Source organism: Scyliorhinus canicula, chromosome 15, assembly GCF_902713615.1.
Source record: "Scyliorhinus canicula chromosome 15, sScyCan1.1, whole genome shotgun sequence".
Classification (NCBI taxonomy): domain Eukaryota; kingdom Metazoa; phylum Chordata; class Chondrichthyes; order Carcharhiniformes; family Scyliorhinidae; genus Scyliorhinus; species Scyliorhinus canicula.
The window spans coordinates 137,338,508-137,362,389 of NC_052160.1; the positions used below are offsets into that span (position 1 = coordinate 137,338,508).

At 47.5% G+C, this 23,882-nt stretch overlaps 1 protein-coding gene across 1 annotated transcript; it reads left to right on the plus strand.

Moving 5' to 3' along the window:
- The first annotated feature begins 1,452 nt into the window (after positions 1 to 1,452).
- LOC119978461 (polymeric immunoglobulin receptor-like) lies at positions 1,453 to 22,651 on the plus strand. The gene is made up of 6 exons (XM_038820117.1): positions 1,453 to 1,553; positions 2,778 to 3,098; positions 8,934 to 9,251; positions 9,877 to 9,961; positions 16,497 to 16,587; positions 21,515 to 22,651. Exons 1-6 carry the CDS (start codon positions 1,502 to 1,504, stop codon positions 21,560 to 21,562), a joined length of 915 nt encoding a protein of 304 aa, XP_038676045.1. The 5' UTR covers positions 1,453 to 1,501; the 3' UTR covers positions 21,563 to 22,651.
- The last annotated feature ends 1,231 nt before the right edge of the window (positions 22,652 to 23,882 follow it).

Genomic DNA, 23,882 nt, shown 5'->3' on the forward strand with positions numbered 1-23,882 from the left:
AATTCCCATGTTGACTGCCTCCACAAGGGCCAATGTTTCATTAACCAAGGTATAAATAAGCAGGTTTATGTTCTTAGCTCCCTGAGCTAAAGGGCAACGTTTCCCATGCTCGTCCAGGAGAAATATTCTGACAGCAGCTGCACTGGAATGTCCATCAGGAAGATTAACATGTCAAACTTTACCAAAACTTACGAGTTTCATGTTTTTGGGTCACTTAAGGTTGGCAACTTAACATTCCTCCTGATATTTCAAAAATGTTTTATTTGCTCTAAAAACCATCTCCTACAAAGTATTTGATTGTCGTACTGAACTCCAGCGCAACACAGCTTGGCTAGTCTGAGTGCACAATCAGTTCAAATGACAACTCAAGCTCCGCCTTTCTTCTGGCTCCAGCTAAAATATACCTAATATCACTAACTGGTTGGGAGTTAGTTCATTCATCGGTCTTTTCTTTCCAGGATGCTGACTGTCATGCATCTCCAGACCCAATAAAGCCTCATGATAACACATTGAACACAGGCAAGGAAACCTCCCACTGTTTGATGCCTTCCCAAGGGCAATTAGGGATCATCAACAAATGCTGTGCTTGCCAGCAATGCTCACAATCCAGGAAGGAATAGATCAAACTGCCTGCCTCCTTCCACAGATGAATCAGTGCTCATTCGTATTTCACATTCTTTGATATAAAAGATAAACTGCAGCATCTTGTGGAGACTCCGTCAACAGCTCCTTCCAAATCCAGGAGGTCTACCACCGAGGAAGCAGACATGTGAGAGCGCCATCATCTGAGAGTTCAATTCCAAGTCAGTCACCATCCTGACTTGGAAATATGTCACCGTTTCTTCACTGCTGCTGGGTCAAAATCCTGGAAGTGCCTCCTTAACTACTCTGTGTGTACCTCCACTGCATGGACTGCAGCAGTTCAATAAATGGCTCACCATCACCTCCTCAAATTTTATGGATGGACAATTCAATTCCCGGCTTTGGTCACTGTCTGTGCGAAGTCTGAACGTTCTCCCTGTGTCTGCGTGGGTTTCCTCCGGATGCTCCGGTTTCCTCCCACAAGTCCCGAAAAACGTGCTCTCAGGTGAATTGAACGTTCTGAACTCACCCTCTGTGTACCCGAACAGGCGCCGGAGTATGGCGACTAGGGGCTTTTCACAGTAACTTCATTGCGGCGTTAATGTAAGCCTGCTTGCGACACTAATAAAGATTAAATGTTGGCCTTGCCAAAAAGGCTCACAAACCATTAATAAATAAATACATTTCTAGCAGTCACTTTTTCCCCCACAATTTTCTATCCTTCAAAGAAAATAAGTTGGTTTTGTTGGAATTTCAACATCTTAGTGGTCACATTTCTTTGGCGGGTATGATGCAATGTCACGAGCTGGCTTCCTCCTACCTTCTTCCCCTTTCAAATTCCTCGTATTATTTTGATCTGACAGTCATTTCAATGTGGGAGCCAAGAGCTGGGTGACCGACAACAAGTGTTGATCGGAACATGGCCAGGAAAATAATGTGGATACTGATTCTTCTTATCTCGTCTCTGGCCAGTGAGTACAGTCAGAGCTGAATATTCAGATAATCAGCGTTAGTTTAAGTCTGGTGTACGGTTTATACGGCACAGATGTTTAAACAATTGGAAACAACAGAAGACACAAAATATTGAGCAAAATTATGTAATATTCTGTGGGAAGCCTCGTAACTTTCTTTGTCTATCCTAGTGTATCACAGAAATATTTACCTTTATAAAGAAAACTAAAGTCAATTGTAAATTAAAAATAAAGGACGCACTCATTGGGCGGAATGTACTGGCTGCAGCCCAGTAGGATTGGGATGGGAAGTGGCAGGTAGATCCCGGGAGACGCTTCTGAATGAATTGGGGAATCATCTCAAATTCAAGTTGTTCTTGCTATTCGAAAGGAAGACTTGCATTTTTGCATCTGACAGTGTTGTCAGAGACCCCTCACATCCAGGCTTTGCCCTCTTCCAGACCCTCCCATCAGGCAGAAGATAATAATATTAATCTTTATTAGTGTCACAAGTAGCCTTACATTGACACTGCAAGGAAGTTACTGTGAAAATCCATTACAGATACAGAAGTCTGAAGACCCACACACCCAGACTTAGGAACAGCTTTGTCCCCACAGCTGCCAGACGCCTCAATCACTCTCCCCCTCGGACTGATCTGTTCCCTGTAAGAACACTATTCACGACGCCCTATGCTGCTCTTGCTCATGTCGTATTTGTTTTGATTGGCCCTTGTTCTCGATTACTTATTTGTCGGTGTACTGTGTACTTTTTCACATGCACTGTAACAATCTACTATTCTTTTTTGTCTGCTGTGTACGTACTGTGTACTTTTCCTTGGCCGCAGAAAAATATGTTTCGCTGTACTTCGGTACATGTGACAATAAATCAAATCAATCAAATCAAAAAACATGTTTCACAAGCCCGAGACATCGCAAAGGGCTTGACTGGCAATTACTTTTCAAGTAGCTTTTGGCTTCCTGACTCGAGAGGCGAGAATATTATGACTGAGCCATGGTGAACACACTAACGATAGTAACTGTGCTTCAAAGGTAAAATCTTGGCTGTGAGGTGCTTCATCACGTCCTGATTCCATGATAAGATTAATTTTTTCCTTTATCGCAGACTTGAATGAATTAAACTGTATTAATATAGGCAGCAAAGGGATTCCTCTGTACGCAGTGTTAGCTTCTTTCAGAGTGTATTCGTTTCTATTCAGCCTGGTTCCTGAAATGCTGTCTCCTCAGTTTCAGGTGGATTGTGGGCAAAGAGCAAAGTCACAGGAGCTGTGGGAAGAAAGATCACAGTCGCTTGTCACTATACCAGACAATACAAGCAAAACATGAAATATTGGTGCGACGGTCGGACTCGTGAGTGTTCCTATTTAGTGAGAACAAATGATCCAGGTGGACGGCTTGGGAGAATGTCGATCGCAGACAACAAGATAAAAGGAATATTTGTTGTTACTTTGGAGGATCTTCGCTTGGGAGATACAGGATGGTACAGCTGTGGAATTGATCAACCTGGCAAAGATACAATGTTCGCTGTACGCCTACAAATATTTACTGGTACGTTTCTCGCTGATTATCTTTATTAATCTCTATTGAAATGTCTGATCATTGTTTTCTCCGGGAGGAAACACGGCAGCTCCGATATCCCGTGTCTCTGCTGCAGTGCAGAGTCTGGCAGGCAGAGGGCAGCGGTCAGGGAAACTGACTCTTGTTACACAAACCCAATTCAATTAATCTTATTGGTGTCACAAGTAGGCTTACATTAACACTGCAATGAAGTTACTGTGAAAATCCCCTAGTCGCCACATTCCGGCGCCTGTTCGGGTACACTGAGGGAGAATTCAGAATGTCCAATTCACCTAATAACCCCGTCTTTCGGGACTTGTGGTAGGAAACCAGAGCACCCGGAGGAAACCCACGCAGACACGGGGAGAAAGTGCAGATTCCGCACAGACAGTGATCCAAGCTGGGAATCGATCCTAGGACCCTGATGCTGTGAAGCAGCAGTGCTAACCACGGTGCGACTGTGCCGCCCAAAAGAGTAGCTGGAAGAGATTGCAACAAAAAGTAGCAACTTTAAGGCCAGTGGACGGACGGCCTGGTGTGGGAGGAGGGGGCTTGTTTCATTGAGAATACATGTTTGGGTTATTTTTTAAAAAGGGGTTTAATATGGAGGAGAAAGGTCAAAATCTAAAGCTGAGCTCAATCTTGAGTTCTGAAGTCTGTAACGTACCCAACTGGAAGATGAGATGCTTCTCCTCCAGAAGCACCAGGCTTCACTGGAGCATTGCAGTAGGCTCAGGACGGACATGTGGGCTTTTGAGTCATGAGTTATCCATATGGCATACTCAATCCTCTTATCTAAAATATTACTATGGATTGCAAATGACTGAAACCCAAGAACTAATCCTTGCAGTAACCCGTAGGTTACAGCTGGCCAACCTGAAATATCCTGTTCATTCTGACTCTGTTTTCTGTCCTAATTCTGTGTAATAGCTTCTGTTGTGCTTCCTGAGGTAGGATTAAGTGGAGAAATGGCAAAGTATCATTTTTGGCACTCAAGTCTGTGCGTTATCCGGATCGCGATCTTGAGCCACTGAGTCTAATTTATTTCCCCCCACATGAAACAATCTGCGCCTGATTCACCCACCCCCGTGGGTCAGCCCAGCACTGCAATCAAGGGGGCGCTGCGTTTGAACAAAGCCTCAACACTCACTCTCAGTCAAGACTCCATCAAACGGACAACCCAGGCCCATTACCCTGTTCAGATGTCAATGAACCCTTTGCAGGGGGAGGTGTTGCGGAGCTGCCGGACAACAAGCCTCCTAATGGGTGAACTTGGAGGCGATGAGAGCACCTCGGGTCCTCCTGCCCTGGTGCACCCTGGCCACTGTCTGTCCTTCCTCCAGGTCCTGAAAACTTTGGGCTCTGTGGCTTCGGACTGTGTCCAGCACCGCCACACTTGGCCGGGATCCGTGCCGCTGGCCGGGGAGGCTTCAGTGATGGCTGGGGGGGGGGGGGGACTGGTGGGGGGTGGCCAGGGGGTGGGCTGTGGGGTTGCAGTTTGCGTCGTGTCAGTGCTCGGCCGGCACCATGTTGTACGGCGCGACCGCTGCAGGTCGTCAGCCGTGTATATGCGCGGCCCGGGACCCGGCCATTCTCCGGCCGTTTTCAGCACGGGAGGCGGGTGTTTTGGTCGGCGCTGGTGCTAGTCTCTCACCGGTACCAGAATCAGTGCGGGGTTCGCACCGCTTTTTTACGCATAGACCTCCCGTGGATTCTCTGTTCGAGACGGCACTTAGCCGCAGGAACAGAGAATCCTGCCCGGGATATATTTTAATTCTTTAAATGCTAGTCATTGCTCATCTATCGTCCTAACCTTTAATTAAAGCAAAATAATGCCAATGTTGGAGATCAGAAATAAAAACAGAAGTAGCTCACTTGGGGGGGGGGGGGGGGGGGGGGGGGGGGTGGGGGGTGGGTGCGGTATTGCCTATGTCTGGGGGAGGGGGTGGGGATGACATTATTCATCGGTGGGGGCTGTGGGGGACTCCCAAGCTCACTTAGAGATCGGGCACCTTTGCAAAATGCTGGCTGATCTCTGAACAGTAGGTCTCGCCGGCGAGTTCAGCTCCCCACTGACTAAAACATTTCTACAAGTGTGAGCGAGACCAGGGAGAAACTCCCCAAGTCCCAAACAGCGACGAAGTGTATGTGGATCCAGGTCTGGATCTCACTCAGAAAGCCAACTGGAAACATGGCGCCAATCACCCAAAACAACACTTGGGGCTGGATTCTTCGGCCACGCCCACTGCATGATCACCACGGGGACCATGTAGAGGTCCATTGACCTCGGGAGGGAATTTCTGGTCGGCGGACGGGCACAGCCGAGGAATCCTGCCCTTAGTCATTTTTTGGGAGAATTCCGCCCAAGGTTTCAAGTTCAGTTTCACATTGCACTCCAAACTTTATGGGCAAAATTCTCCGCCCCCCACGACGGGTGGGAGAATAGCGGGAGGGCCTTCCCGACATTTTTGCCGCCCTCCCGCTATTCTCCCCCCCCCCCCCCGCCGAAGTCCCGACCCGAATCGCTGCCGCCGTTGTTTTACGGCCGGCAGCGATTCTCAGCTGTTAGATGGGCCGAAGTCCCAGCCCTTTCCGCCGTTTTTACGAACGGCAAACACACCTGGTCTTGCCGTTCGTAAAAACGGCGTGACTAACTCGCTATTAATAACCATGGCACCGATTGGCACGGCCGTGCCAAGGGTGCCATGGGCCCGCGATCGGTGGGCACCGATCGCGGGCAGCGGGCCCGATGCCCGCGCACTACTTGTCCTTCCGCCGCCCCGCAGTATCCATTCGCGGGGCGGCTGAGGGGCAACCCGGCCCGCGCATGCGCGGGTTTTGCGCAAAAACACGATGACGTCACCCGCGCATGCGCGGGTTGGAGTCTTCCAAACTGCGCATGCGCGGCTGATGTCATATGACGCGTCAGCCGGCGCTAACTCCGGCAAGCGGGCTTAACGATTTTCGTTAAGCCCGTCTTGCCGGAGCCTACGGCGTCGGGCTGCTAGCCCCGACCGGGGACCAGAATCGGTCCCCGGTCGGGAAGGGGCGCGCTGCCGTAAAACCCGCCCGGGTTTTACGCCAGCTTTACGATTTCTCCCGTTTTGGGAGAATCGCGCCCTATTTGTTTCTCATTCCAGAGGTGCTGCCAGAACTATTGAGTTTTTCCAACATTTTCCTTGTTTATATCCTATCTATTAATATATTTGGCCAACTTCCACCCTATACCAACCTCGTTTCCGTGGTTTTGATCAACAACCCTATTTTCAGACTTCTTTAAATCACTTTCAAGCTCAATATAAAACTCCATCATGTTATGATCACAGAACAAGCCCTTTCACCACAGCCCCATATTAGCTCCAATATAGTCTGTTCCCTAATTGATTGCTTGACAAACTGAACTAGGTAACTATCTTGTATACATTCCATGAACTCGTTTTCCACACTTTTACTACAAATTTGACTTGCCCCAATCTATGCGGAGATTAAAATCCCCCTGAATTAATGTATTACCCTTATTATATACACTTCTAATTTCCTGATTCTTATTTTGTCTTAAACTAAGACCACTGAATGTGGAACCTATGGACAATCTCCACCAATGTTTTCTGCCCTTGCTGTTTCTTAGCCCCATCCAAACATATTCTACAGATGTTGCGGGCTAAGCTAATTTCTCACTATTGTATTTAGCCCCTTCTTTATTACGATGGCCATCCCTCTTTATTTCTTGTTATTTTCTATATCTTTACTTAATCATCCAAGTTCGGGTCAATATTCAACCACATCTCCCAAATGGCTATTCGATCAAAGCTAGTCATTGCTATCTGTTGTGAGTGCTTAACATATTCAGATAAAATAGATTTAGCTTTGACCTTTTTATATTTCCTGTGTGCTCCGACCATTGTACAACCCCTGCCCCTTATTTATTTGAAGCCCTGTCTCCTGTCCGAGTTATTCAATTCTTCACGACACCAGTCTGGGCCCATTTTAAATGGAGTAGATCCCAATGGATCAGTCCCCTCTTTCCTCAGCACTGGTGCCAGTGACCCATGCAGTGAAACCTTGCCTCGATCATTTCAACCAAGCATTTAGTTTTGAATCAGTTGTTCATTATATCCACCCATGTGAATCAAGTGACAATCCAGACACAATCACCTTTTCAGTTATCGTTTTTCATCAACTCTCTAACTCTTCAAACTCTCGGCAGAAAAATGCCCTTGTTTTACCGACATTGTTGGCTCCTATGTGGACGATGGCAGCCGCATCCTCCCCTCCCCCTCCAAGATCTTCTCCAGCCACTGGGGAAATGTCTTTAACCCTGGCACTGGGCAGGCAAGAAAACATCAGTCACAGTCACAGGGGGCCTCACGGTAGCATGGTGGTTAGCATCAATGCTTCACAGCTCCAGGGTCCCAGGTTCGATTCCCGGCTGGGTCACTGTCTGTGTGGAGTCTGCACGTCCTCCCCGTGTGTGCGTGGGTTTCCTCCGGGTGCTCCGGTTTCCTCCCACAGTCCAAAGATGTGCGGGTTAGGTGGATTGGCCATGCTAAATTGCCCGTAGTGTAAGGTTAATGGGGAGATTGTTGGGTTACGGGTATACGGGTTACCTGGGTTTAAGTAGGGTGATCATTGCTCGGCACAACATCGAGGGCCGAAGGGCCTGTTCTGTGCTGTACTGTTCTATGTTCTATGTTCTAAATGTGGAGAATATTATTTATTACTCTGTCCATAATGCCAAAAAACACTTTCACGTTCCTTTGCATTCTTGGAATGGCATCTTGCACTTTGGCACCATGGTCATTTCGCTCATCCAGCATTTAGTGCCTGTTCTCATCCATATGTTGAGTGAGTATCTGCTACTTCTTGATGGACAGCACGGTAGCACAGTGGTTAGCACTGTCGCTTCACAGCGCCAGAGACCCGGGTTCAATTCCCGGCTTGGGTCACTGTCTGAACGGAGCGTGCACATTCTCCCCGTGCCTGCGCGGGTTTCATCTGGGTGCTCCTGAAAGACGTGCTTGTTCGGTGAATTGGACATTCTCAATTCTCCCTCAATGTACCCACTGCAGGAATGTGGCGACTAGGGGCTTTTCACAGTAAATTCATTGTTGTGTTAATGTAAGCCTTACTTGTGACAATAATAAAGATTATTATTATACCTGCCTCAGCATCTTCCAGTCCCTGACCATCAGCCAATTCTAAAGGCTAGAATTTGCACTCTCCTGTCGCATGTGGCCTGACGTCCCCTGACATGTCTATCCGGCCCTGAGCTGTCTCAATTGTAAAGGGATTGAAGGGGTTGGGAGGCGGGGTAGGGAGTTAGATGCGGGGTGACGGCGTGTGGCAGACCAGCCTTCCTTGGGACTATTGAGGTCTTTAAGTAGCCTTTTAAGGGCTTCATCCTGCCTGCAATGGTATCTTCCATGGCAAAGAGAGATCCGTGCTAAGCAAGAGGGTCCACTGAGCAGATCCAAACTCATTACACTCCCCCCAGGGAAAACTAGTCTTTAACGGAGACTCTTTCCTGCCAATTCACATTCAAGAGCTGAGCAATGAAACAATGACTCTCCACCACTAAGAGAGATTGTTACCCCTGATATTCACATCCTCAGTATCATTGCTGCTGGCTTGACCTGGAAACCTATCATGTCCCGAAATAACGGTAGCCAGGGTTGTTCAGGCTGTTAGGAGGTTGGATAGATATGGATGCATTGCTGAGATTAAAATATGACAGGGCCTGATTGAGACACAGAAGTGCTGAACATTGGATTGTAGTTTATTTTTGGAGGTTCAGTCAACATCTGAATGTTTCTTCCTTTCCCACAGAATCCGTATCTGTTCCTCTACTTAGCCTTTTACCAAATGTCTCATGTTCTGTGAGCCCAGTGTCCGTCTCCTGTGAGTCTCTCCGGGGCTCCCTCCCCATTCAGTACATATGGAATGAAAAGACCCCGTCTGGAGATTCAAAGATCTCCGACACCAATAAACTGGATCTCCGTTGTCGATCCTTCAAACAGCAACAGCATCAATATTACTGCACAGCCTCAAATACTCAAGGGAAACAATCCAGTCAAATGGTGAATGTGTCGGTCATCAGCCTTTCAGAGCAGAGCTGCAGTTATGTGATACTAAATGGAAGCAGTGGTAAGTGTTACCGTCAACAAACCATAACCAATGTTTCCAATGAATGTTTATTCAAACTGGTCACAACCTAAGTTGCTACAGTCACTCTGAGAAATGTAACCGGTCAAATTCTGTCTATTCTGCCCCTCAACAGTCATGGACAATTTGAATATTATTTTAACTACGCGGTTCTTTAAACAGAGAAACTCGTTAAAATATTAACTTCTTGTCCACACAGTTGCATCAGCAAACCCTCATTCAATATTTCACTGTGTGTTCATTGCAGAACTGACCTCCAGGACATAACAGTGTTGGCAATGCCACCAAGGGATAGATTGTCCAGTGGTGGCAGTGCCCAGCTCCCTGGCTAAAGGTTTTCTTTATGTTTCACAAAGGCAGAGAAGGTGATATCTGAATTGCAAACCTGTGTCCTTTAAAACCTTCCATAATAACTCGGTATCACCAATGCCTAGATACAGGAACAAAATATAAATAATAAGTAGAAACAAGGCTCTTTCCTCGCTACCAGAGAGTGGGAAATTACACAGAAATTAATTCTTCCAAACCATTTCCCGAGGTTCCATTTGGAAAGAGTTCTCTCTCCGTTAATCAGCTGAATCTGAATACTATCTTTATGTCTCAATAGGAGCTGAATATACTTGTGCCGTTTTAACAACAATATCACCAAAAACATCAAATGCAACTTCAAGATTTACATCTGTCAGTAAAAGGTACAGTTTTCTCATTGCTGATGTTTTCATTGGCATTGCTTTCAAATGGAAATAAATATTGATCAGTTTTGACATGAAGCTTTACAATAATTGGGCAGAATGGACTGTGATTACATAACGCTACTGGCTGTGATTTTCCCACCGCGTTGCGCCTGGCGCCAATCCCGTTACATTGGGTGGGTAGCGGGAGAGGCCAAAAACGGGGTTTTTGCCGAACCGATCGCGATGCACCCGAACCTTGATGCCCGACACAATGTGGATCACGCCCTCGCTGGGCATAATCCGGATCAGCATATCTTTTTTTTGAATAAACATTTTATTGAGGTATTGTTTGGTTTTACAACAACGACAAAATAAACAATACACATGTCTATCAACATAGTGCAAAAAAAAAGGCTGCTACCTCCCAAGCAGGTCCCACCTTCATTAACCCCCGACTCTAAACTAACCCCCCCACCTTCTGCTGACGATTAATTTCCCGCAAAGAAGTTGACGAACGGTTGCCACCTCCGGGCGAACCCTAACATTAACTCTCTCCAGGCGAACTTGATTTTCTCCAGACAGAGAAAGCTAGCCATGTCCGATAGCCAGGTTTCCGACTTCGGGGGCTTTGAGTCCCTCCAAGCTAATAGTATTAATAGTATCCGTCTCCGGGCTATCAGGGAAGCAAAGGCCAGAATGTCTGCCTCTTTCTCCTCCTGGATTCCCGGATCTTCCAATACCCTGAAATTCGCCACCTCCAGACTCGGTGCCACCCTTGATTTAACACCGTGGACATGGCATCCACAAATCCCTGCCAAAATCCCCTAAGCTTCGGACATGCCCAGAACAAATGGACATGGTTTGCTGGCCCCCCCACATACCTTGCACACCTGTCTTCTACATCTGCTCATCCGGGCCACTGTCTTGTGAGCCCGGTCAACAACCTTAAACTGTTTCAGGCTGAGCCTGGCACATGTTGTGGACGCGTTGATTCTACTCAACGCATCCACTCAGAGACCATCCTCTATCCCTCCTCCTAACTCCTCTTCCCATTTGTGCTTCAGCTCCTTAGTCTGCATGACCTCTGACCTTCCCTTCTCCCACCCTAACTCTGGAAACTACCCTATCCTGAATCCCCCTTAGCGGTAGGAGCGGGAAGGTTGAAACCTGTCTACGCAGGAAGTCCCGCACCTGCAGGTACCTAAATTTGTTTCCCCTTGCCAATCCAAATTTTTCCTCCAGCTCCCACAAGCTAGGAAAGCTCCCCTCTATAAACATATCCCCCATCCTCTCGATCCCTGCTCTCCGCCATCTCCGAAATCCTAAATCCATCTTTCCCGGAGCAAACCGGTAGTTATTACAAATTGAGGACCAGACCGATGCTCCCTCCGCTCCCACATGCTTCCTCTATTGCCCCCCGACTCTTAGGGCTGCCACCACCACGGGGCTGGTGGAGTACCGTGCCGACGGGAACGGCAGAGGCGCCGTTATCAACGCCCCCAAACTGGTGCCCTTACACGAAGCCGCCTCCATCCGCTCCCATGCCGACCCTCCCCCCACCACCCACTTCCTGATCATGGCTATATCCGCCGCCCAATAATAGTTACTGAAGTTTGGCAGCGCCAGCCTGCCCTCTCCCCAGCTCCACTCAAGCAGTCCCTTTTTTACTCGCGGGGTCTTGCCCGCCCATACAAAGCCGGTGAGTACCTTATTGACCCATTTAAAGAAGGACCGCAGAATAAAGATGGGGAGACACTGGAACACAAACAGGAATCTCGGAAGGACCGTCAACTTCACCGTCTGGACCCTCCCAGCTAGTGACAACGGGAGCGCGTCCCAACCCCGAAAATCGTCTTTCATTTGATCTACCAGACGGGCCAGATTACGTTTGTGTAACCGTTCCCATTCCTGCGCCACTTGGATGCCTAGTTACCTACAACTTCCCCCCCCCACTCTAAACGACAGCTCCCCCAATCGCCTCTCCTGTCTCCTTGCCAGGATCGCGAACATCTCGCTTTTCCTCATATTTCGTTTGTACCCCGAAAACCGGCCGAATTCCCCCAGAATCCTCATGATTCTTCCATTTCCCCCACTGGGTCCGACACATACAGGAGCAGGTCATCTGCGTAAAGTGAGACTCTGTGTTCCATTCCTCCCTGGACCAACCCCTTCCAGCCCCTTGAGGCTCTCAGAGCAATTGCCAGCGACTCTATAGCTAGCGCAAACAACAGCGGGGAGAGGGGGCCTCATCCCCTGCTTCATCCCCCGGTGTAGCCTAAATAGTCTGTTGTCGCCCTATTCGTCCGTACACTCGCCACAGGAGCCTGATACAGCAACCTGACCCAGTCAATAAAGCATTGTCCAAATCCGAACCGTCCCAGCACCTCCCACAAATATTCCCATTCTACTCGATCAAAAGCCTTCTCTGCGTCCATTGAAACCACTACCTCCACCTCCCTACCTTCTGGGGGCATCATGATCCCATTTAGAAACCTCCCTACATTGGACACCAACTGCCTTCTCTTAACAAACCCCGTCTGGTCCTCCTCAATCACATCCGGAACATAATCTTCAATCCCAGAGGACAGAATTTTGGCCAGCAGTTTGGCATCCATATTCAATAGGGATATCGGCCTGTAGGACCCACACAGCTCCAGATCCTTGTCCCGCTTCAGGATCAGCGAGATCGTGGCCTGTGACATCGTTGGGGAAGCACCCCTCTATCCCTAGCTTAATTGAATGTCCTCATCAACAGCGGCCCCAATATCCCAGAGAACGTTTTGTAGAACTCCGCTGGGTACCCGTCCGGCCCCGGGGCTTTACCCGCATGCATGGTGCTCAGACCCTCCACCATCTCTTCGATCCCAATCAGGGCTCCCAGCCCTTCTACCAGCTCCCCGTCCACCTTCCGGAAATTCAGCCCCCCGAGGAAGTGCCTCATCTCCTCTGGCCCCGGTGGGGGTTCCGACCCATACAGCCTACTGTAAACCTACTTAAATGCCTTATTCACCCTACCAGGTTCCTATCTCCATCCTTTACTTTCCCTATCTCTCTGGCTGCCTCCCTCTTTCTAAGCTGCTGTGCAAGCATTCTGCTGGCCTTCTCTCCGTGCTCATAGATCACCCCCCTCGCCTTTCTCAGCTGTTCCATCGTCCTCCCTGTGGTTAACAAGCCGAACTCCGCCTGCAGCCTCCGTATTGAGATCTGCTCCTCTCTAACCACCGCCTTCAGTGCCTCCCAGACCAGCGCTGCTGAAATTTCCCCCGTGTCATTGACCTCCCGGTAATTCTGAATACATTTCCTCAGCCACCCGCACACCTCCTCGTCCGCTAAAAGCCCCTGTCTAACCTCCAGTGCGGGCGCTGGTTACCGTCTTTACTAACCTGTAGGTCAACCCAGTGCGGGGCATGGTCTGAGATTGTGATCGCCGATAACTCCGGGTCCACCACCCCCGTCAGTAAAGCCCTGCTCAGAATAAAGAAATCAATCTGGGAGTACACTTTATGCACGTGTGAGTAGAAGGAAAACCACTTTACTCTTGGCTGCCCAAAGAGCTTGACCGGTCTAAACCAGGGTCAATAACTGTTTTGAAGTCCCCTCCCATGACCAGCTTATGCAAATCCAGGACCGGTATCTTCCCCAGCATCCTCTTTATAAACTCCAGATCGTCCCAATTTGGCGCATACACATTTACTAATACCACCTGCCCCCCCTCCAATTTCCCACTGACCATAATGTACCGGCCTCCCACATCCGAAACTATTCTTCCCGCCTCAAACACCATCGCTTGTTGATCAGGATTGCGACCCCTCTAGTCTTTGAGTCCAGTCCCGAATGAAAGACCTGTCTGACCCAGCCTTTCCTTAATCTATTCTGATCAGTTACTCTAAGGTGCGTCTCCTGCAACATTACCACGTCCGCCTTCAGTCCCCTCAGATGCGCGTACATGTGTGCCCCCTTGACCGGCCCATTGAGCCCTCTTACATTCCAGATGATCAGTCGAGTTGGGGAGCTCATCGACCCCCCCCCCCCCCCCCTTCACCAATCAGCTACCCCTCTCTTGGGCCAGTCACCAGTCACCAGCCCCGCGCCCTGCGCCTCCACCGGCCCGCCCCCAAGCAGCCCGTGCCCCACGCCTCCACCGGCCCGCCCCCAAGCAGCCCGTGCCCCACCGGCCCGCCCCCAGGGAGTCCGTGCCCCACGCCTCCACCGGCCCGCCCCCAGGGAGTCCGTGCCCCACGCCTCCACCGACCCTCCCCCAAGCAGCCTCCGTCCCCAACTTCCTCTCTGTCCCTCAGCAACAGTCCCTCCCTCATAAGCAGAACATTTCCCCCCTCCCCCTAGTAACAGCACTAAGTAAATCAACCCCTTTGATAAGCCTAACTTCTGTTCACCCCCCACTACGCTTCCGTACGCTAGCCCGTCCAGGTTGGTGGCCCTCGCCCCTGGCGCCAGACAATCTCCCACCTGTTGTCCCTTCCCCACCTTCTCCCCCCCGCTCATACATGCATATTCAAATGAAAAACAATCCCAACACAATTGTCCGACAGAGATGAGAAAAAACCCCAAGTTGAACTCAAACGAAGGAAAAGGTCAAGCAAAAGATCCAGCATCTGAACAAACACACCTCCATCCCCCAACAGTGCAAATGCAAACTTTGACCTCACTCAGCTCTGCAGCTGGTCCCAGATCCATACAGCAGGCATTACACATAATGTCCGAAAAGAAACCCCCACAAGAAACAAGAAACCTTTTATTTGCAAAACATAAACGTAACAGCCAAATTCCAAATTCAAAGTTCTCAGTCCGACACCAGTCCTTTCCTTTTCCAAAGTGAAGCGACTCAAAATAGAAATGTTGCTCCTCGTATGTGACCCAGAGGTGGGCTGGGTCCAACAGCCCGAACTTCACTTTTTTCTTGAATAGGGTCGACCTGATCTGATTGAATCCCACTCTTCTCCTGGCCACCTCCGCACTCAGGTCCTGATAGATCCGCAGGATACTGTTGTCCCATTTACAGCTCCGTGTCTGCTTGGCCCACTGTAAAATATGCGCCTTATCCAAATACCTGTGGAATCTCACCACCATTGCCCTTGGGGGCCTCCCATTCGCGGCTTCTTCGCGAGCGCTCTGTGAGCCCTGTCCACCTCCAAGGGTCGGGGGGATGCTCCATCCTCCAGCAGCTTCTCAAACATTGTCTGCGATATTGCCCCAGCGTCTGCTCCTTCGGACCCCTCCGGGAGCCCAACGATCCTCAGGCTCTGCCGGCGGGACCTGTTCTCTAGGTCCCCCACCTTCTCCAGGAGCCTTTTCTGCTGATCTCTCAGCATCCCCACCTCCAACTCCACCGCAGTTTGATGTTCCTCCTGTTCAGCCAGCGCCTTCTCTGCTTTCTGGATCGCCCGATCTTGGGCATCCAGTCTAAGCTCCAGCCGCGAAATTGCCTCTTTAATCGGGTCCAAGCAGTCCTGCTTCTGCGATGGGAATTTGTTCCCATTTAGTTAAATCCCTCGGGCACAATTCTCCCGAAAGGGAACAAAGTTCCCTCGCGAGCGCGTTCAGCCACGTGTCTCCCGGCACTCGTAGTGTGCGACCACGATTTGTATCGTGGGGAGCTCAGCTTGCGTGCGCAAGAAGACCAATCGGGTTGCCATTTTTAAAGGCCAACGATTTCGATGAATCTCACAATAAGTTTCGAGTATCGCGGATTGCGCAAGGTGCCTCTCGGCTGATTCAACAGCCTCGTCATGTGACCTAGTTGGGTGCAACGAGGCCGGTACATCGCATTGTCATTAGTCATTGTTTGGGAGAATTTCACCCATTGTGTTTAGTAACAAAGTTGCTGTGGAAATTCAGATAAAGAAGTCAACATTTTTTGTTTGCCTCCCCTCAGATGTTGCAGTTTTCATTATTCATGTGAATCACTTCACCATGCACTCAACCTCATGGAGATGTAGCTGTCACACCCCAGTCATGGCAGATTTCCTGTGTGTTCTGGAGTATCTCTGACAGGGACATTTCAATCACTGTCATTGTCTCCTTCACGGTTGTCGGGTTTTACAGGTTGTCCCCAAACTGAGAAGGTTAAAGGTCGTCTGCTTCCATTTGGTTAAGAATTTCCTGTGAGGAGATGCACCAGGGAATTGTGGGATGATAAAAACAGGAAGTTCTGGAAAAACTAAGCTCCCTCAGCATCTGTCGAGAGAGGAACAGAGTTAACATTGAGTTGAATATGACTGTACTTCAAAACAGTGTTAGATGGTGTTATTCTGAGTTCCTTAGTCACTGAACAGATACGGCACCATTGCTATATTGCACCATGAGAGATATGCTGTGGAAATCTAATTAAATTTGCTCCATTTGATCTTTATCTAATAATCATGAAATTGATCAGTAAAACGTTAGTTTATTTTTCCAGCGGATATGCCTTGTCTCTGCTGCTTTACGTTGCTACAATACACTAAGGTCACAGCAGAGACAAGTGATTTACGTTTCAAACGTGAAGTAGTCTTATTTCCTGCAAGTAATGTTGTAATCTTTCCGTTTTCCTCAGTTACATTATCTGGGATGTGATCCGCTGGGGGCTCTTTACTCTGCTGGTGATTTGTGCTGTTTCAGTCACATGGTGTGCAGGAAAATCTAAGGTGAGCATTACGGACTTTACCAGAATCATTCTGAGCGCTTTGTAAACCCTCCATCAATTATTCCAAATGCATTGACCACAGATAATGGGAAGAAAATCTTGCATTGTTGTAAACTGTGGTATTTTTTAAAGGATACGTTTGCAGACCACGAAGGTGAAAACAAACAAGAGCTTTATTGGAAAGGTGTTGTCACACAGGCTGCTAGAATTGACTGACGGTTAGCCCGTCCAAACTGTTGCTAATGTCATCCATACGTCACGTGGTCGACCTAGGAACAAACATCAATGGACCAAACCTACAACAGAGGTTTCTGCAATGAAACACAATACAACATTAAGAGATATTGGAAAGAAAATCTTGCGTTGGTGTAGATGTCCACAGGGTTAAACAATGGCGGAACTTTACCTTTTATCTCAAAGAGTGGCAGGGCATTGTGGAGAGGGAGGGTGGCCAGCCAGTGGCCGTGGTACACAGTGGTACCAACAACAAAGGGGTGAGGATCTGCATATAGCTGAATATCAGAAGTTAGGAGATAAATTAAAATGCTCGTCCTCAAATGTATTGATCTCAGGATTGCTGCCAGTGCCATGCACTGGCGAGAGCAGGAATAAGAGGATAGATAAGATTAACGTGTGGCTGGAGAAATGGTGTACCCGGGAGGGATTTAGATTCTTGTGGCATTGGGACCGACTCTGAGGAAGTTGGGACAGGTTGCACCCGGATAGAGCTGAGATCAATATCCTCTGGGGGGCTTTAGTTATTTCTGTTGGGGAGATTTGAAACTGATGGGGGAATGGGACCCCAAGGATAGGCTTAGATGGGTCAGATTCTGATCAGGAAACAGGAAGTAGGACATTAGTCAGTGATGCAGTCAGCGACTCAGAAATCCAAAAGAAACAAAGGTTAAAAAGCAAATCCATCAAAGGAAACTGCCGGGGTCGAACTGTTCATACTTCAGTTCAAGGAGCATTACAAACAAGGCAGATGAACTAAGGGCACCGATAGACACATGGCAGCAGGATGTCGTTGCTATAACGGAAACCTGGCTAAAGGAGGGGCAGAATTGGCAGCTCAATATCCCTGGATGTAGAGATTTCAGGCAGGAAAAAAAGGATGTCAAAAATGGTGGGGGCAGCATTATCGTTTAAAGAATCAGTTACAGTTGTGAAAACGGATGATGCAATAAACTAGTTAACAATTGAAACTTTATGGGTTGAGTATAGGAATAAAAAAGGGGCAGTCACACTTCTAGGAGTGTACTACAGACCTCAAAACAGTGAGAGGGAGCTAGAAAAAGATATATATGGACAAATTTCTGCCTGTAGGAATAAGAGGGCAATAATAGTAGGAGGCTTTAATTGTTCCAATATCAATTGGGTTTCAAGCAATATAAGGGATATTGAGGGTGAAAATTTCATCTACTGTGTCCTGGATTTTTTAATTAAACGATACGTGACAAGCGCAACGAGAGGAGACACAATTCTGGATTTAGTCTTGGGAAATGAACATGGACAAGTGGGTGAAATGACAGTAGGCGACCATATCGGGAATAATGACCACATCAGTTGGATTCAGGATTATCATGGAAAAGGACAGAGATAAATCAGAAGTAAAATGTTTAAACTGGTGTAAGGTAAATTTTACAAAACTGAGAAGTGATTTGGCTGAAGTGGGCTGGACAAGACTGCTAAAGGGTATGTTAGTGGTAAACCAGTGGGAAGCATTAATTAGTGAGATCCTTATGGTACGAAGTAGACATGCCCCCTCCAAAAATACAAATGTTACTGCCAACCCCCATGGTTGTCCAGAAAAATACAGGAGAAGATTAAACAGAAAAAGAAAGCTTTTGATAGTCACAAAAAACTCAAGACTGCTGATAGCCTAGTATAGAAAGTACAGGATCAAGTAAAAAAAGAAATAAGGAAATCAAAGAGAGAGCATGAAAAGATATTAGCAAAAGCCAGGGGTCATGGATTCAAGCTAAATGGCAGAAAGTGTAGAGGGGACGTGAGGGAAATCTGGAATTCGCTGCCTGAGTAACTTGTGGAGACAGAGACCCTAAACTCTATTAAGATCCACATCTTAGGTACTGTACGCTGCAGGGCTATGGGCCATGTGCAGCAAGATGGGATTAAATAGGGCACTTTGGTGTCTTTGGGCCAGCATGGACATGATGGACCGAATGGCCCCATTCTGGGCTGTATCATTTCTATGGTCCTATGGGCGGGGAAAGAGGCATTGAAGACATAATGCTAAGTACTTTGTCCAGAAAGGTTGATCAGAGACCTGATAATGGTTCACAAATGTTGAACGTCAGGATTCCCGTTGTGCCACTGACGGGAGATGGGGACAATTACAATGAGAATTCCTGTCAAAGTAAAACGCGATTTGAGCCTCTCGTGAGATTTTTATCTCCCGCCACCAAATCCCCCACGAGAAGAACGAGAGCGGAAAATCCCGGCCAAAGTGATTTCCAGATTATAAAACCATAGAACATTGGAGCAGAATTAGGCCACTCGGCCCATCGAGCCTCCTCCGCCATTCAATCATGGCTGATATTTTTCTCAGCCCCATTCTCCTGCCTTCTCCCCATTATATCTCCTGCCTTCTCCCCATTATATGTTTTGAGCTGTCGCTGATGTTATGTAGGAAAGATCAATGGGATTGTTTGTTGCAGATGGTATCAACATTCCTGATCCTTATTGTAGCTGCATCCATCATGATATGATCAATTGTCTTAATCCAGGGAAACCTCCAGCAATAAATGAAAGTTTAACTTTATCACTGAAGGATTTTACAAAAAAAAGATCTCTAGATAATCTGATTAGTCCAGGACACTGGGTGATCTCTGCTCTTCTCCAAATATTGTCATGGCCACTTTTGGCACCTGAGCAAGACGATGGCGCTCTCAAATCACAATTCATAGATAGTCATAGAATTTACAGTGCAGAAGGAGGCCATTCGGCCCATCGAGTCTGCACTGGCCCTTACAAAGAGCACCCTACTCAAGCCCATGTATCTATCCTATCCCCGTAACCCAGTAACCCTCAATTAACCTTTTTGGACACTAAGGGCAATTTAGCATGGCCAATCCACCTAACCTGCACGTATATGGACTGTGGGAAGAAACCAGAGCACCCGGAGGAAACCCACGCAGACACGGGGAGAATGTGCAGAGTCAGCACAGACAGTGACCCAAGCCGGGAATCGAACATGGTACCCTGGAGCTGTGAAGCAACTGTGCTAACCACTATGCTACCGTGCTGCTATATCTGACAATAGAGCACTGTCTCTGTACGGGGTTGAGGTGTTGGCCAAGATTCTGTCTCTGACCAAACAGGGTCAATCCAGGAGACAGAAATCCATGTGGCTCGGGTTTTACTTCTAGTTGATGTCACTGAAGAACTTATCATCTTCACAGTAAAGGCAATAATGCTGTGGATTGGAGGGGTGAGTTGGTTGAACTTTTTAATGGATGCAGTCTGGTAGGTAGAGAGAAACACTTTGCTCAGTGCACAGATTGAGTACAATGGGGTGTGACATTATAGAAATGTACAGCATGTGAAGAGTTAACGTCATGTTACAATTAGCCACTAGATGGAGCTAGGGACAGTACTAATAAAGCACTGACGCTTAGGCTTTTGGGAGAGAATAAAATAGAGAAGAGACTGGAGTGAAGTGCATGGTATAGCTGTAGACGATAGAATATAGTTACAGTTAGCATATAGACATGGTAGCACAGTAGTTAGCACTGTTTCTGCACAGCGCCAGGGTCCCACGTTCGATTCCTGGCTTGGGACACTGTGCGGAGACTGCATGTTCTCCCCGTGTCTGCGTGGGTTTCCTCCGGGTGCTCCGGTTTCCTCTCACAAGCCCCGAAAGACGTGCTTGTTAGGTGATTTGGACATTCCGAATTCTCCCTGTGTACCCAAACAGGTGCTGGAATGTGGCGACTAGGGGCTTTTCACAGTAACTTCATTGCAGTGTTAATGTAAGCCTACTTGTGACAATAAAGTTGATTCTTATTATTAGAGATGATGTTAGTGAGTGTAGTTTAATATAATCTATTTGTTTACTCCAGGAATAAGTGTTGAATTTTAATTCAAGTAGTGTGAATAAATTTGTTGTTGAACACTAATTGGTCCACCCTGATGACAACCTCACAAAGATCACCACTAGGGGCAGCTAAAGTGAGAGCTTTAGGAGTGAAATTTGGAAGCATTTCTTTCACACAGCTGGTCATGGAATCTGAAACTGGTCCATGCTAAAGGTTATGGATGCTGGGCAAATTAAACTTATCAAAGGATATGTTTTGGTGAGCAGAAATAGGAGTGTAATAACAGATAAACCCAATCCTATCCAATTGAAAGGTGCAACAGGCTCAAGGGAATGAATGAGCTACTCCTGTTGCTATGGTCATGCGTAACCATCCTTTATAGAACCCTTTCATCGTGTAATCCAAATCTTATTAAACTGTCGCTACAAGAAAAAGGAAGGAAATGGGAAAGGTTAAAAACAGCGACAGGGCAGATAGTTTTTGGACAAGAACACAAGGGGACTTTTGCAGACTGCATCAAGAGGCTGAGACCCAATGGTATTGTTGCTGGAAGTAGCAAGTGGACTGTATAAAATATATTTAATAACACGGACGTAACAACCTATTTCTCCAGTCAATTGTCCAGAATCACAGCTGCAGGGAAACATTAGTTACCTGTGAGAAAATAAAGTTCCATGTTTTCCAGAAGGACACAAATGAGAGATTTTCCCAGCACATATGCAATGGGGGGACAGAGTGATCCTGAAACTGCTCCACTTCTTCAGAAGCTTTGTCTCAATTTGTTGCCATTTGCAGAATTCTGTTCAAAACTGAAGTGTCAATTAATTCATCGTTCTCATTCTCAATGATTCTGATGTTTGTCTTTTCCAGCCACTCAATGATTGCAGTTCTCACAGCTTCTCCAATGTGGGGAAATGAAGATTCTGGGCTTGCATCAACATTGATGGAATTTTGCCTCCTGATCAAACATTCATTACTCACCAGCTTTTTTGAAGCATGTTTATTAAGGTTTTACATTTTAGCAAACAACACAACAAAATTACAAAAATGATACATTGCCATAAGCAAAGAAAGCTTCAGCGTCCATGAATACGGAGGGGGACAGGAGAACAACATGAGAACTGGCTGGATATAATCATTGGACATAGCTAGGTCTCTCTGCAGCCCAACCAAAGACCAAGAGAGAAACAAGATGAGGCCATGAAAAGATGGGAAAATGGTGCGCACGTTCCCACACTGCGCCTGCTCACAATTACCGCGGGAGTTCAGGATAAATTATCTCCGCCATGTTCAATCACGCACCAATATGTTTCTTCCTCAACTTGAGCAGCACCAACGACACATCACAGCTTCCTCTCCTCGGATAGCAAACCCGCCTGCACACATGCAGGAACCAATCACGGATTCTTCGTACCCACCCTGACAACTAAAAACAAGGAAAATACCTGGAATCCCCAGTTCTACAGGGAGTTGCATGTATACCACACAGTGCAACTTGACCCCAATCTCAGACCCAATACAGAACAAATGGTCCGTAATTTCCTGCCAGCAGTGGGCAGCCGCGGGGTCACCGATTTTGAAAGTGAAATCTGCACAGCTTCCTGAACTCCGGTGATGCATCCAACCTTCCTTCCTCGCCGGCAGCCTGGGGGCCTCCAGCGGCCTGGACTGCACAGGCTCCAGCGCAGCGCAGGAGCAGTGCAGCCCTTGTGACACCGCCAGCTGGGGAACGCCCAATGAGGGCAGGCATTTAAATAGCAGCTTTAGTTAGAAAACAACAGGCAACTATTTTAACAAGTGTTTTAACAAGTATATAGACTGCTCTTAACAGTTATTTTTGCTCTGTCTTTTAAACAGGCAATACTGTTGTTGTTGAGTCCTTTAAAATAATTTTTAATCTTAATTTTTATGATTATAGGTGCTCATTGATAAGTGAACAAAGGTTTGGCTATTTGTTTTAAATCTCTGAAACCATTTAATCTAACTATAATATTATATAATTTTGCATGCAGCATACTTAAAAAGTTTGTATGTTTTAATTTAAGTTATGGTGATAAAATTTGAAAAGCGCCCCAGGCTTTGTGCTGTCACTGTCCTTGTAACATCTGATTTTTTTTGATTAGTGCTTATAGGATTCCCGCAGTGCAGAAGAAAGCCATTCGGCCCATAAAGTCCATACTGACACTCCGAAAGAGCACCCTATCAAAGCTCAGGCTCTATCACCATGATGCCATCTAACAGTTGGACACTAAGGATCAATTTAGCATGACCAATCCACCTAACCTGCACACCTTTGGACTGTGGGAAGAAACCAGAGCACTCAGAGGAAACAATGGTTGCACCATGGTACAGTGGGTAGCGTACAGTGGGTAGCACTGCTGCCTCTAAGTGCCAGGGACCCGGGTTCAATTCCAGCCTTGGGTGTGGACTTTGTACATTCTCCCCGTACGTGGGTTTCCTCTCGGTGCTCTGGTTCCCCCAGTCTTGTCGGGTTCTGGACAGCCTTCTTCGAGGCTATGTCCAAGGTGGTGGGGGTGAGGGTGGAGTCATGCCCGAGAGTGGCAGACTTCGGGGTCTCAGAACAGACCAGATCTATTCCTGGGGAGGAGGGCCGACGCCCTTGCCTTTGCCTCCCTAATCGCCCGCCGGAGAATCTTATTTGGCGGGCGATCAGCAGCACCACCCAATGCTGCAAACTGGCAGTCTGACCTATCGGAAATTTCTCCAGATGGAGAAAATGAAATTCGCCATCCGGGGGGGTCGGAAGAAGGCTTCCACAAAACGTGGGAGCCATTCACTCAGCTGTTCCAAGACCTGTTTGCACCCAACAGCCAGTAAACCAGAGGGAGCTGAAAGCCACAACACAAGAACGAATGCCAATGAAAGTGGGGGGAGGGGGGCGTACAAAGAAACATAGTGCCCAAGCAAGATCAGTAAATAACAAAACACACGGCGTCACACCAACCATACGGGGACAAAATATAGGAGCTAAAGAGGAAAGAGGGCACTGCAGATGACCAGAAGGGGAGGGGGGTTGAGAAGAAAGTTTGGGGGGGGGGGGGCAGAGAAAGTGAGGGACCCGGCTGGGAATGAACAGCAAATGGAGTACGTGAAACAAGAAGCTACAACCGATGTAAAGAATAAAGGACGAGAATGTATATATAATTTTTCTTTGGTTTTCTGTTGTTTTCAATGTATATTCACAGTTGCCTTTGTCTTGTATAGCTTAAATTTTTAA